General features: G+C 41.3%; 1 protein-coding gene across 2 annotated transcripts in view; it reads right to left on the bottom strand.

Moving 5' to 3' along the window:
- Nucleotides 1–9823: 9823 nt before the first annotated feature.
- Nucleotides 9824–15434, bottom strand: part of tmem63c (transmembrane protein 63C) — a 91850-nt gene continuing 86239 nt past the window's right edge. For both annotated transcript variants that reach the window (XM_061895316.1, XM_061895318.1), the window contains one exon: nucleotides 9824–11627. In XM_061895316.1, coding sequence (XP_061751300.1) covers nucleotides 11385–11627 — 243 coding nt within the window. In that variant the 3' untranslated portion in view covers nucleotides 9824–11384. The remainder of the gene's footprint in view (nucleotides 11628–15434) is intronic.

Genomic DNA, 15434 nt, shown 5'->3' with positions numbered 1-15434 from the left:
TTCTTTGATCTCTCTGATGTGGCTCAGCTGCTAAATTGCCGACCCCAACAATTATTATCAGGATTTTAGTGCCTCTCTCTCAGAAATCACCTGGGGATAACACTCTCCAATTTTCACCTAGACTTCAATATTGAGGGTGTGCCGTGATTGCAATGCCTTTAACCTCCTCCACAACATGTCATCGCACCCACTTTTACACCACGCGATCTGCGTGCCGACTGTTCACATTTTGTATTCAGCCACTGTTAAGACACGATAGCGACTGCAACGCGTATTTATTCAACAGCCATACAGGTTACACTGAGGGTTGTAATATAAACAACTTTAACACTCTTACTAATATGCGCAGCACTGTGAACCCACAACAAACAAGAATGACAAACACATTTCGGGAGAACATTGGCACTGTAACACAAGATAAACAGAATAGAACAAATACCCAGAATCCCATGCATCCCTAACTATTCTGGGCTACATTATACACCCCCGCTAGCACCAAACCCCGCCCCCCCAACCCTGCCCATCTCAACCAACGAACGGAGGGGGTTGGGGGGTTTGGTGCTAGCGGGGGTGTATAATGTAGCCCGGAAGAGTATGGATGCATGGGATTCTGGGTATTTGTTATTTTGTTTTTATGTTGTGTTACAGTGCTGATGTTCTCCCGAAATGTGTTCGTCATTCTTGTTTGGTGTGGGTTCACAGTGTGGCGCATATTAGTAACAGTCTTAAAGTTGTTTAAACGGGCACCCTCAGTGTGACCTGTATTGCTGTTAAACAAGTATGCGATGCAATCGTTTGCATGTATCTGCAGAAGCCTCATGCGACATGTGACTGGGCCGGCAAGCTGATTGAACGAGTTTTAGAGGGCTTTAAAGGCAGCGCCTTCATAGGATGCCTTTATTATTGTTGTTCAAGGGAAATCCTGTAAACATTCGTGAGACCAGTTGATATGACACTCGGTAGTCACTTGGAATATTCGGGAGGGTTTTGAGTGTGATGCTGTCAAGCGGCATTCATATAAAAAACTTGCGGGCCCCACTGTCATTACATTTTCATATTAAGGTGCGGGCCTCGTGTCTGAGACCCCTGGTTTGCACATAGCACAAAGTAAAAAAAACAAACTCTGTATGCAGTGTTATTTCATATTAAATTTCCAAAGAGTTTTGTGGCTCCCATTGTTTTATTTTTTTTGCCGACCCCTGTTGTAGGTGATATGAAATTATAACATACTTGTTTATATTGACAAATGCTTTTAGAATGCATTATTGCACACTGAAGGTCACTTATTGTGTATGTTTAGCTTGTGTGCTATTGTCTGCTGAGCTGTTGTGTAGCTGCTAGATCCTAGTAGAATATAGCCTACCATGTTTACCTTTTCTAAATGACTTCATGTAAAAAAAGAAAATATCAAACTTTTGTGCTTATTGGTGGACAACCTACTCAGTGGCCAACCTACTCAGTGGCCTTGTGGTTAGTGTGTCCGCTCTGAGATAGGAAGGTTGTGAGTTGTCATACCAAAGACTATAAAAAAATGGGACACATTGCCTCCCTGCTTGGCACTCAGCATCAAGGGTTGGAATTGGGGGTTAAATCACCATAAATGATTCCCGGGCACGGCACCGCTGCTGCCCACTGCTCCCCTCACTTCCCAGGGGGTGATCAAGTGGATGGGTTAAATGCAGAGGGCAATTTCACCACACCTAGTGTTAAACTGGCTGTCCAGCTTTGCGTAAGTAAACACACAGCAGGACTGCTTGTATTGGAGCTTTTCAGAACAGGGGTCTCAAACTTAATTTTGCCTGGGGGCCGCTGGAGGTAGAGTCTTGGTGGGGCTGGAATTCCACAGGCATTCCACAAGAAAAGCTTTGTTAAAAAAATTCCAGTCTTCTCCAATGTTTTTATAATTACTTTTTAACACAACATAAGATGAAAAATAAATGAGAAAATAAACAATTAATAATAAAACAAGTAAATACACGTTTGGGGATGTGGAGTATATTTGAATTCCACTTGGTGCAACTGTCGTGTTTAGCCAACGCACAGAAAACATCTCGATGCAAGCAACAGGTCATTTCCACAATGTGCATCATTTTTTTCCTGTTCCGCAGCCCGGTGGTGGGCGGACAATCGTCTCCTTTGTTTTTGCGCTAGATGTTAATGTCTTTCACGATGACATGAAAACCATGTACTTGGATAGCGAGTGCAAAAAGGTGACTGTACACTGAGTGCTGTTACTCGAAAAAGAAGCGTTTTTGTAAAAAATATAAGTAGTTTTAGTACAAACCCCGTTTCCATATGAGTTGGGAAATTGTGTTAGATGTAAATATAAACAGAATACAATAATTTGCAAATCATTTTCAACCCATATTCAGTTGATGTAAAGATGATGTAACACAGAGGTGAACATGCACTTTCCCAACTACTTTTGCACATTTTGCAGCCAAGAAATTCAAAGTTAATTATTATCTTAAAAAAAAAAACAAAGCTTATGAGTTTGAACATCAAATATCTTGTCTTTCTAGTCCATTCACTTGAATATGGGTTGAAAAGAATTTGCAAATCATTGTATTCTGTTTTTATTTACATCTAACACAATTTCCCAAGTCATATGGAAACAGGGTTCGTATTTTAATCATTGACAGTGTGGACAATAAAGGACTTGTCATGCTCACCGCTCTTGTCCTTTGGGATCCATCACAGTAAGCCAGGACATGTACGTATAATGAAGTTGTGGGCTGTGCGCTTCCCACCTAGGCCTTCAATGATGTCCAATTCAATAATTACCTCTCAAAATACCATAATGTTATTCGTCACCACTTGACCATTGCTGAAAAAATACTATACAGAAACACATTTACGCACTGTGAACCACATCAACAGTGTACAAAACTTGTTATTTTCTGGCACATTTAAAAAACAATTAAAACGCATCAGCAATGAAAACATTGCAAAAAACATTGAAAGTGAAAAAATTAAATATTTGAACTCATAATTTATAGCACCTATTCGACGCCGTATAAGCCAGTGGTACCCCTCGTCGTCGACTTATTCGAGTGGAAATGGCGAGCATTTTATCATTTCATCACCAAAACAGACATTGTCTCACAATATAAAGTTTCTCTTCAAATATCTTTCTAGAAAATGGCCTTGCAAATTAATATCTGCCACCTAATCAACGTTTTGTTCTCATTCTCTGCTAATTATTCTGACTAAGTTCGATCAAAGGTCCACTTAAAATGGATCGATAAAGCTCATAAAAACACATCCAAACACCTCCATTAAGGTTTTATATACATGATGTAAGTATATATGTAATGTAATTACAGGCACATTTATAAGAACATTTTATATTTACGTATTTTGATGGTTTTAAGCATACGCGGCACATTCCTTTTCAAAAGGGTATCGCAACGTCTGCTTATTTTTACAACACCACTGATTACTACTCACTGCAGACTTCATGAGAGCCAACAAATATTACTTACTGTACAAGGTTTACTGTCATTAAGATGCTGACTGCTTGGATATTCATATATTCCCATTTAGATAAAGAATGACTCATAATCCTTACAAAGAAAAGGGGGTGGGACCCAGCAAATTTTCCTGTCGTTCTTGCCATTTCCAGGTGTAATTTGGCTGTCAAAGTGTACCAACTTGTCGGAGTACGTTCTCAGTCTTCTTCTATCCAGGTGAGTTGCATGATTTATAATCTATAATAAACTTTCAGGGAGCAAGGAAGTGAGAAAGCGGCAGAACACTCAATGATCTAAACATCGGCACACACTGTCGTGATCACAGCGCCGCTCTAAATAGGTTTTCTGCATTAGCACTTATAATAACAATATCACTAATATATATCTCAATACCACTTTTCCTGAGGGAACTCTCCTGAATGAATCAATAAAATGGTTATTATTCAAGTCACGAGATATAAATGGAGTATTATTGGTGCTTTTTGGATGGTTATGTATTTGGTTTTATGGGCGGAGTAGAGGACCTCCCATTGTCTCCGTTGTAGGCAGACTTTTAATTACATTTATTTATGAGTTAGAATGCAATACAAAAACATCCGTCATCATGTCTTTCATAATGATTGTAAATGACAGGCAAAATTCCAAAAGAAATGCAGATCCCCTTTAAGTTCTTCTAGTCATTGACAAACCACATTTTTGCTCCCTGCATTTTAAAGATGAAAAAGTGGGAACTTATATTGAGACATTTTGAATCAACAACAAACATATAACACTTTACTAATGTGTCCCTAACAAGTAGGAGCCATTTGTGCTGTATGTGCAGTATGACTATATCTATAAGTTAGATAAATTACTTATACAATAAAAAGTATTCCCCTTCACTCACCATTGGGTACACATAAGATTATAAATGAAAACAGTAAGTATTACACAAAATTGTACGGTAAATATTTTTGTTACTTAACATTATGCTAACATCCATTAGCTTAGCAGTGCCTTACAGGCCCATGAAAGAGAAATATTAATGTCATATTGGCACACAATGGACGGATGAGGCACAGTTTTCTTGCTAACTTCCTGAAAAAAAAGCCTACCCTTGCCCGATTTACTTAAATGTCATATATTTTTGTGTTTGTGTGAAACGATTTTTGTACTATTTGAGTAAAACCTGAAGTTGATCAATTATTTTTAAATTTTTGTTTTATTTTTCCAATAAAAAAAATTGTTTAAAAAAATATTTGCAAAATAACTACGTCAACAGAATAATAATAATAATTAAAACCCAGTCTTTTTGGATTGTTAAAATTGATTTTCTAGTTTCCTGAAGCAAACCTTGGCCTGGGATAGAACCCACACCGTTTGCCACAAAAGGTTGTAATTTGGACAATTACGTCACAAGTGATAAACAAAAATATTGGTGGATTGTGCAAATTTTGACTCTCCTTGGTGACAGAGCGGGATCTATATTTGCCACTAAATTTATTTGATTTATTTTCGTATTTCTTTTTTCATTAACTGACATTTAATAAACTATTTTAGAGTCTCACAGCAATACAGCAACCAAAACTATACACAAATGAAATCAATGATAAAAAAAAAAAAAAAAACACAAGCAGAAAAAAGTATTTAAGCACAAAAAAGAACACATCATTAAATTGTGTATTTGTATATCCATAAAACAACCTTCAGTTGTTTAGCAGAAAAAAATGTGACACTGGTATGTTTCATCCAGAATATGTTTTACTAAGAGAGTTGGGACACAAAGACATTTGATTTTGTGATATAAATGATACAGCAAAATCACATCCCCCCGAAAGAATTGCACTAAAACGTTTCAAAAACAAACATTTGAGTCATCTTGTTGTTTTATTCTTGGCCTTGGAAACAGCAAAATGTCACGTTTTCTTTTTAGGATTCAAACTGTGTTACATCACCTTTAATTAGATATACATTTCATTTGTCTTAGGTTTGTATGCTGAGGACAACAATGAACTGTTTTATCATAAATGCAGCCTGCAAAATAAGCTGATAACAATTTCATATTGTGCAACTGCCTAAAAGAACCATTAAGCCACTCTTCCTCCACCAACCGTGAAAATAAAACGCTCTTGGTTTTTAAAGTTGTTGTTTTTGTTGTATTGTACTGTTAAGTTTCCACACTCCTTAGTTTTCAGTTCATGCAGCATATTTCAGGCCATGCTGGATTGTCACACGGAAGGGATTGTGGTTGTTCAAGGCACAGCAAGATACTTGGGGGGAACATACTGTATTGCAGTCAACTTACATTTATACCATGAGAAAAATGAAGAAAACACACAAAACATACAAAAGTTTAAGGACAGAGTGTAAATGAACAGGATAATAATTGAACCTCCTGTAGTCATCACGCGGTAGACAGTGGTTCTCAAACTTTTTAACCAAGTAGAAAACACTTGACTCCACAAATACCACCAACAATGACATAGTAGCTTAATAGGCCTAAATATTTATAAAAGCAGGTCAGAGGTTTTATTTAACAATTGTATTTTATAGTTTTAGCTGATTGTTTGGCATACCACTAGATGGAGCCTGCAGACCACTAATGGTACGCGTACCACAGTTTGAGAGTCACTGCAGTAGAGGCTTGGAAATGGGACACATATTACAAACACTAATGCTTCAGAAAACATTATCATCGCAGTTTCTGGTATTCCACTCCAAAAAATACTTCAATAAATAATTGAAAAAAATGCATGTTTGTAGACAACCACAATGCACCCATCTAACACGCTCTTTTGAGCTTTTCATGAAGTGTCTTACTGTAAAGCAGGCCTGTCCAAACTTGTGTCACTCCATACAAAAAAATTTAAGGAATCTTAAGATGCATTCTTTAAAATAAAAAAGTACAAAAATGGCCACACTTTGGACACTCCTTCTCTAAAGCCACGGAAATGCCACAGGATTGGTATGTTAAAGCAGTAACTGTAGATTTAGTATTTATTTAGATGTGTTCTGAAAATGTTCTGCTAATAGGCCATGTTTTGCATAAAACTAGGGATGATATGATCAAGATCTTTTGGTGCCGATTTCGTTATTTATCGTCCATGAGTGAAATCGACTGATACCAATACCGATGTATTAACTGTCAATTTTTCAATTTATTTATGGTGGGACAGTTTAACAACATCAACCATTCATTACCATGAATTGATTAACATGGACCCCGACTTAAACAAGTTGAAAACCTTATTCGGGTGTTACAATTTAGTGGTCACTTGTACGGAATATGTACTGGACGGTGCAATCAACTAATAAAAGTTTAAATCAATCAATCAACACAATATTTAAATTACAAACATAGTTTTTTAGTCTCTTTCATTACCTACAATTGTTTGAACAAAACAAAGTCACTCCCCTTCTCTTCTGTGTCGTGTACTGATAATGACAATTCGGAAACACCAACAGTTGTTGCTGTATTACACTCTATCTAGACTCTTATTAATCTATTTAGTAATTTCCTGTTAATAGCAGCTTATTTTATGCTACAACGCGCTTCCATCTACACGTATCAAACTTCACTAAGCACTTATTTCTTGTGTCGTTAAAAGCTATCTTAGTGGTCAGTTTAGCTATAAAGATGTCTGCTCCTTGCTTGCTCTACATGTGTAACATGTTTAGCCTTGTCCTCCAGTGATGATGGTACTTGATAATGGTACTAAGATACAAGGAATTGGCTGCATAATTAGCTGCTAGCCGCTTGTCAGCCAGGGGACTAAAAAGAACACACCGTGAGCCACAGAGGATCGGCACTTGAGATCGGCATTAATTGGCAATGGCGATATGGTACTTTAAAATCGGTCGATACCGATCAATGGCCAATCGATCGCCACTTCTCACATAAAACACATTTTTCTTATCCCAAGTCAGTAATCATTTGTAAATATGTGATATGTAAAGCAAAACATATTGTACATAAGTGGCAGCTGCTGGTCTTTCAAGTAGGGTAAGCTCATTTTCTGCTACTCACTTAACACGAGTACAGTCTCCAAAAACAGATAGAAGCTGTGAACATGCTCGATTTTACCAATAAAATGTCACTTGGAGGATTGTAAAATTCTCCATATCAATTGGGAACAACGTAATGAAACTTGAAAAATGGTCTGGCAGATCGCTAATTCACTCCTTTAGCTGTCAATCAAAAAGGGATTCAGCGTCAGACACATCAATCATCATGCGGAAGCTCAGCATCCGAGGCCAAGCCCACTTTCCATCCACTTTAGGAGAAGTTGAGCGTCCGATGTGTAGGACAAAGCCAAGCATTTATCCAAAAGACTGACAATTTTGGCTGCAGTCGAACAACCCACTCTACGCTCCCCTATTGAAGTCAATGCACACTCTGCTTCAACACTGTTTAACGCACTGTGACGCTACCACAATCAAGAATCAATGAGAAGAAAGTTGTGTAGGGTGTCACAAAAGTAGCTAAATCTGAACAAACGTCCAACGTGTTTTACCGCATATTGAATCAATGAAATGTAAACACAAAAGTATAAAATTGTCCCTAGTGGTCTAAGAACAATTGCCACAGTTGTTCGTGTACAATGCAACAACGTCACATCAGTGCAAAATGACAGCATGTTGTGCGACAAAAAAAGCCCTGAAGTCAAGTTCGTACCTCGAGGTGAATAAACTACTCTAAAATGTCACAGGAATTACAGCTGGGAAGAAGTTTGAAATACACTATGTAGATGTGGCTTGGAGAGGACTTAGTGGCCGATAGAGCAGTGTCTCACCGCTAAACTAAACACAAAACTTACTACTAAGCTGACCTCTAAACTAGCTTTAGCAACAACAGTTGGAAGCATGATTGTAGTGCGAGGCTGACAACCAAACTAAAATCTAGAATGTGACTCCAAATTCATCTGTTGTATCGAGCATCTTTCATTACTAGTGAGTACTTATAAGTACTCACTATTAATATATATACATGTTAAATGTGTTTAATTCAAGTGTTTGACATATATCGATGGCCTAAACCTGGATTAGGCTTTAAGGCATTTAGCGTGTACATTTAAAGGGGAACATTATCACAATTTCTGAAGGGTTAAAACCAATAAATATCAGTTCCCAGTGGCTTATTTTATTTTTCGAAGTTTTTCTCAAAATTTTACCCATCACGCAAAATCCCGAAAAACGGCTTCAAAGTGCCTGATTTAAACCGTTGTTATATCCACCCATCCATTATCCTGTGACGTCACAGCGTGATCACACAAAAAACAAACATGGCGGATAGCACAGAAAGGTATAGCGATATTAGCTCGGATTCAGACTCGGATTTCAGCGCCACAAGCGATTCAACAGATTACGCATGTATTGAAACGGATGGTAGGAGTGTGGAGGCAGGTAGCCAAAACGAAATTGAAGAAGAAACTGAAGCTTTTGAGCCATATCACGACAGACAGCCGCACGGGAGGAAGCGAGGACGAATTCGGCGATCGCCTTCTAACCAACGATTGGTATGTGTTTGTTTGGCATTAAATGTGGGTGGAGGGAAAGACTGGATACAAATATAGCTACAATATAGCTATGAGGCATAATGATGCAATATGTACATACAGCCATCCTAAATAGCATGTTAGCATCGATTAGCTTGCAGTCATGCCGTGACCAAATATGTCTGATTAGCACACTCCACATGAGTCAATAACATCAACAAAACTCCCCTTTTTGCATTCATGCACAACCTGATAAGTTTGGTGGACAAAATGAAACAGAAAAAGAAGTGGCATAAATCATATCCAGGGGGTTTACCTTGCTCGTCTGCGGGAAGAGACTGCTGTCGTCCCTGAATAGCTTGCACTCGGGCAGATTCAGTGGTGGTCTATTTTCCAATATTGCTGATTTTGTTGACTTTATCGTTGGAAATGCATCTGCTTTGAGTGTCGCAGGATATCCACACATTCTTGTGTGGATCAGAAAAATAACAGAGCTGATTTGACTTGGTGCGTGTAATAAGATTGAAAAAATGGCGGATTGCTTCATGTTGTGACGTCACGGGTGAAAGGTCATCGCTCGACAGGCTATCAATTGAAAAGCGTTTAAATCGCCAAATGCACCCTTTTAGAGTTCGGAAATCGGTTAAAAAAACATATGGACTTTTTTCCGCAACATCAAGGTATATATTGACGCTTACATAGGTCTGGTGATAATGTTCCCCTTTAAGCAAACAATGGAAGTTGAAGAGAGATGTAGATGGTTTTGGAGCTAAATCTAATGTAATTACAACAGTGACTTTTATTGCAAATGAATTGAGCGGAGAATGTCATTGTCAAGCTAGCAGAAGGGTTCGGAGGACAGAGCAGGTGTAAACGTCAGCCTAATCCAGGCTTTACTAGTGTCAAAAGTATACCTTTTTACTCGCCTTTGGTATTGGCAGGTGGTCTCGGAACATGACACCCGCAAATAGGGGTAATCTACTGTATGCGTTTGTTAAACACTATCATACACAACTTAACAGGAGCAGGAGAAGTGTCATGAGTGTTACACTCGAGTCCTGTCATTGCAAAATACGCTTTCACACACTTGGCAACATTTCTGCCAGGGGGTGCTCGGATGGGCAGTAAATCAAGATTATCTGACACTACTTTTAGCGTCAGATAATCTTGGGTTACAGGGGGCAGTAAAGGGTTGTAGTATTTTGCAAAAGTTAGTAGTTCAGGCCAATTGTTCCACAGAATCCATGTCCTCTTAAAATAGCTCTAAACAAAACCATTATTGTCTCAAAAGCTGGCAGCATTTATACTGCTATGCATACACTGACTACTTAAAAGTATACCACATTTTCATGCCTCTTGGGGTGAAGAGGTGTGAGGAGTGTACTTCCCTTTTGTGAGATTTTATATGGACTGAGCACTGGCGTGAATATAATATTGGGTTACAGAGGGCAGTAAAGGGTTGTAGTATTTTTCAAAATACATGGAAAGAAGGCCACATTTGTAGGGCAGTTCTGCAACCTCCAAAGGATTTGATTTGGGACACAGTAAATAACAAATGTTTGTCAACATTAAAGAAGCAGGCATGTTGTGTAAAAAAGTGATAACACAAACAAAAGGGACCTGTTATCTGCAAATCATAATGGATTCAGTAGTGACACAGGAGGTCTCTACTTCATTTCACATAAACACCAGAATATGATTACTTTAAACAATAGAAGCAAGTTGAAAATTGGCTTTTTTTTTTTTTTTTTTAGCTCAAATGATAAAATATAGTTCAAATACACATTCAAATGGTGAAGAACTGCAACTCAAAACATAATGTCACCAACATCAAACACACAGTACGTTTGCCAAAAATAAATGATGAAATAAGTCAGACAGGCTTCAGGAAGGGAGGCGCTGCTTGTGCCTAAGGAGAGTGTCCACATCTTACAGTACATATCTGCGTTACATTTCACCCTCCGTCTGTCAGCTCTCTCACTGCAGATGGCTTCGCAACTCGCTGCCCTCCCCCTCAGCCTCGCCGAGCTCTGGCCACCACCAACCAGATATCACCCAGACAGCTGTCAGTCTGGCGGGGCAAGCCTGCTCACACCGCCTACTCTGGTGGGATCTTTTCACCTCCGAGCCTCTCTATTTATTATACGGTTTCCCATGAATCATTTTGAAAATAAAAGCCACAGAGGAAGATGGAGTCCATGATTACGTTTGTTGATAATTTCCATTGTGCAGTGACTGGCGTTTGTGTAAGACATATTCTGAATGTGATGACATGAATCCTGGTCTTGTAGTCTCGTCACAGCCATCTCCATTTGAATAGGTGGGCTTTCCTCCCTAGACCTGAGGCAGCTAAATATAAGTCTTAAGTCCAATGGAGAAAAGCGGCACAACCTCAGGTGACGTTTACATGGAAATCAGCTTTCAGTAGACATGGATGTTACTGGTGGCCCACTGGGCTGTCCATGAGCAGGCTGGAATCGTTAGTGTCAGTGGGGTCTTGGAGCTGAGTCTCATTGGTCTGAATGTGGTGTTCCTCTCCCGCCTCATCTTCTTGTTCTTCTTCTACAGGGCCGTGGCTTGAACTCTGGGAGCTGGCCATGGCGCCATAGCTGTGGTGGGCCGGAGAGGGCATGGGGGTCAGCGCGAGCTCTGGCTCCAGCAGGACGGATGCCACAAACATCTGAAAGAAGATCAACATATATACAGTAGCTGTGTCTCACAGTCAATCGGGTCATTGGGTTGACACAGATTTGAGTACTTTCACTTAACAGTGGCTTTATTTAAGACTCTAAAGACTTACTTTGTTTGAATTGCAATACTGCTTTTGATAAAGCAGTCAATAATATGAATACTGTACATAACAATGATAGGCCCATTATGACATGTAAAAAGGATCTCTCTGGTAGTTTCACATGCTGCATTATGTAATATTAGTATTATGAATAAGTTCAAAATCTTATGGGTCATACACATGCCTCCTCTCATTCTGCTGTGCGCTCTGCAGAGCGCACGACAGGCGTTCCCCCTCAGCTGCGGTCGCGTCTCCGCCCGGCTGCAATGATTCTGCAATCAACACACCTGCCCGTAATGAACGACCTGTTTTCATAGGCCAGCGTGTCTCGAGATCCAGTGCCAGAACGTAGCTTCTCGTTGATTGATTGATTGAAACTTGTATTAGTAGATTGCACAGTTCAGTACATATTCCGTACAATGGACCACTAAATGGTAACACCCGAATACATTTTTCAACTTGTTTAAGTCGGGGTCCACGTTAATCAATTCATGGTATCCGTACATTAAGCCAATACGTCTCAAGCCTTCTCGCATGCGCTTATCTTCTCTCTGTGTTCCCTCCCCGTCATATTCATTGTGTTTCGTGTTGTGCCGTTCTCCAGAATTCCGTTGTGCTTCCTCGTCGTCGAGATGTGAGTCTCGTCTCCCTGGACACCCTCTGGACTTCCTCTTGACCGTCTGGACTTCAACCTCACGCCTGCTTACTGACCACGATGCCGCGCTTGAGTCTTTGGCCTTTCCGCCTGTCTTTTGACTTCCGAGGCTGCTTTGCCCTCTTTGGACTTCCGCCTCGATCTCAACACGCACCATCAACACCCGCTGGTAACTACTCACATATAATTACCACACATAGTCAGAATTCATATATTTGGATTACACATACATCTAACGCACATACCAAGCTGTTAAAAAAATATCCTGACAGCTAACGACTTCACTGTCTCACTGCCATCTTCTTCTGCCGCTGCACTGTCACAGTACGTTCTGGCCATGTCAGAACCAGACGGCAGTGACTTGGCGTGACCCCCGCTCAACTCCCAAGGCTCCACGACCCCCAACGACCATGCGCACGGTACTCCAGCAGCACTAAGAGTGTTTTTGTTCACTGGAGAATAAATTTGAGGCTGCATTCGCCAACTTATTTGCTAGACTGGACACCATCCCCCTGCCGCGCTCAAACAAACCACTTCCTTCGTCGCTACCCTCTGGCAATCCTCTCCATCTTGCGAACCAAAGTTTGCAAGCCCCAGACCTTTTAAAGTGGGCTTTGAACTTTGCCGTGGCTTCTTTGACCAGTGCGACATGGTCTTCCAATACCAGCCTTTCCCGCTACATTTCTGATGGAGCCAGAATCGCCTTTATTTTTTCCGCTCTTGGCCAGAAGGGCCCTCCAATGGCTCACAGCAGCAGTTGACCGCAACCATGGTCTTGGCACGGACTTCACCTCATTTCCGGCCGATGGAGGAGACGCCGCCTCACGTCTTCACTCAATCCAGCAAGGCTCTTGCTCTGTCAATACTCTCGAGTTGCGCACCCTTGCAGCCGACAGTGGATGGGACAACAAGGCCTTGCTGAGCGCCTACCGTTGAGATCAAGGACAGCTTACTGCAAGACCGTCCTGCCACCTACCACAACCTCATCAAACTGGCCCTGCTTAAGGACCAGAGACTCAAGAAGTTGACTGCTGAGTGAAGACAAGCAGTCATTAGGAGGGCCAGACCACAGGCATGGGAGATTCGGATCACTTCTTACGACTCATCTGCTCCCAGGGGTTGGGTCAAAAGGGCCTACTTGGCGGACCAATCTGGCTTTTTCCCCTCACCAACAAGAGCGGAGGAACCCATGCAGTTAGGCAGGATACGCCTACCCACAGAAGAACAAGAGAGGAGGTTCCGGCAGCGCCTCTGCCTCTATTGCGGTTGTGTGGGAGATGCCATCCAGACATATCCTACGCGGCCAAAAGATCAGTAGTAAGGGGAGTACTAGTGAGCCACACCATCGTTCCCCAGGGTCACAATGACCCCTGCATTCTTTTCCCTGCTAGCCTGTAATGGAGCTTGACGATTCTGAATGTGGGGGCATATTTAAACTCAGGAGCAGACGAAATCTTCATTGACCGAGAATTTGCCCGCCAAGCCGGGTTTGAGCTTCTGCCCCTTTACACTTCCTTGCCAGCTCAGGCCTAGGAAGGACATCCCCATCACCCACCGTACAGAATTGGTAACTCTCACCTTATTGGGCAACCATACTGAGCAGATCAGCCTGTTGATCCTCAACGCCCTCGTCGCTCTCCTAGTCCTCGTCCGCTCGTGGCTACACCAGCACGACCCCCAGACTTCATGGACCTCAGGGAAGATCCTAAACTGGAGCACGGCCTGCCATGCCAACTGCCTCAAGGCAGCAGCACCCGTCTCGGGGAGTCCGAAGCATGTGTCATCCACATCGGACCTATCTGGAGTCCCCACAGTCTACCATGTTCTTGCAGCCGTATTCAGCAAGGCACAGGCACTATCCCTACCCCCGTACAGACCCTACGATTGTGCCATCGATCTTGTGTCCGATGCTGTCCTTCCTTCTAGCCATCTTTACAACCTTTCCATACCCGAGAAACAGGCCATGTCAGATTAGATCTCATATTCACTCGCATCTGGCCTAATGTCTCCCTCCAAGTCCCCGGTAGTGGCAGGATTTGCATCTCATTTTGCCTCCTCTCATTCTGCTGTGCGCACCGCGGGCCACACCTACAGGCGTACCCCCTCGGCTGTGGTCACGCCTCCGCAATAATTCTGCAATCAACACGCCTGCCCGTAATGAGCGACCTGCCTTCATAAGCCAGCGTGTCTTGAGATCCAGTGCCAGAACGTAGCTTCTCAGTACAGTAAGCCTATACGTCTCCAGCCTTTGCGCATATGTTTCTCCTCTCTGTGTGTTCCCTCCCTGTCGTATTCATTGTGTCTCGTGTTGTGTCGTTCTCCAGCTTCCCGTCATCTTTCCTTGTCGTCGAGGTGTGTGTTTTGTCTCCCTGAATCCTTTCTGGACTTCCTCTTGTTTTTCTGGACGTTGACCTCACGCCTGCCCACTGACCACGACGCCTCTCTCCAGTTCTTGACCATCCGCCTGTCTTTTGACTTTCGAGCCTGCTTTGCTCTCTTTGGACTTCCGCCTCAATCTCAACACACACCTTCAACACCCACTGGTAACCAGTCTCATATAATTACCACACATAGTCACACTTCATATATTTGGGTTACGCACACATCTCACACACAGCTAACGACGTCATTGTCTCACTGCTGTCTTGTTCTCCCGCTGCACCGTCACACAAAATATATTATGGAGTTCCTCAATGCTGAATACCTTGACCTTTGTGGTTTAGTGTGTTAATGTTTTAACTTTAAATCGACCCTTATTAAATAATTTGCTTAATTGTTCAATGGCTGGAAAGAACAAATAAAACTGCTGAAACACTGTAAAGATGTTGCTGTTGGAGATATTAATGAAGTATGTTTTTGTTTTATATACCTTTTATTTACCTGCCAATTTTAATAGAGCCTTACAGTTTGTACCATTCACAAGTAACTTCTAGCATCACCTAGATCTTTATAATAGACTATAAATTGAGAACTACACATAAATGCATATTTGAAGGGTTTAGAAATTGTTGTCAAAATGTGAAAACAAATTACAAAATAAA

The sequence above is a fragment of the Nerophis ophidion genome, linkage group LG03 (genome assembly GCF_033978795.1).
Source record: "Nerophis ophidion isolate RoL-2023_Sa linkage group LG03, RoL_Noph_v1.0, whole genome shotgun sequence".
Classification (NCBI taxonomy): domain Eukaryota; kingdom Metazoa; phylum Chordata; class Actinopteri; order Syngnathiformes; family Syngnathidae; genus Nerophis; species Nerophis ophidion.
Note: the sequence above shows the minus strand (reverse complement) of the source record. Positions and strands in the feature narration are given on the sequence as shown.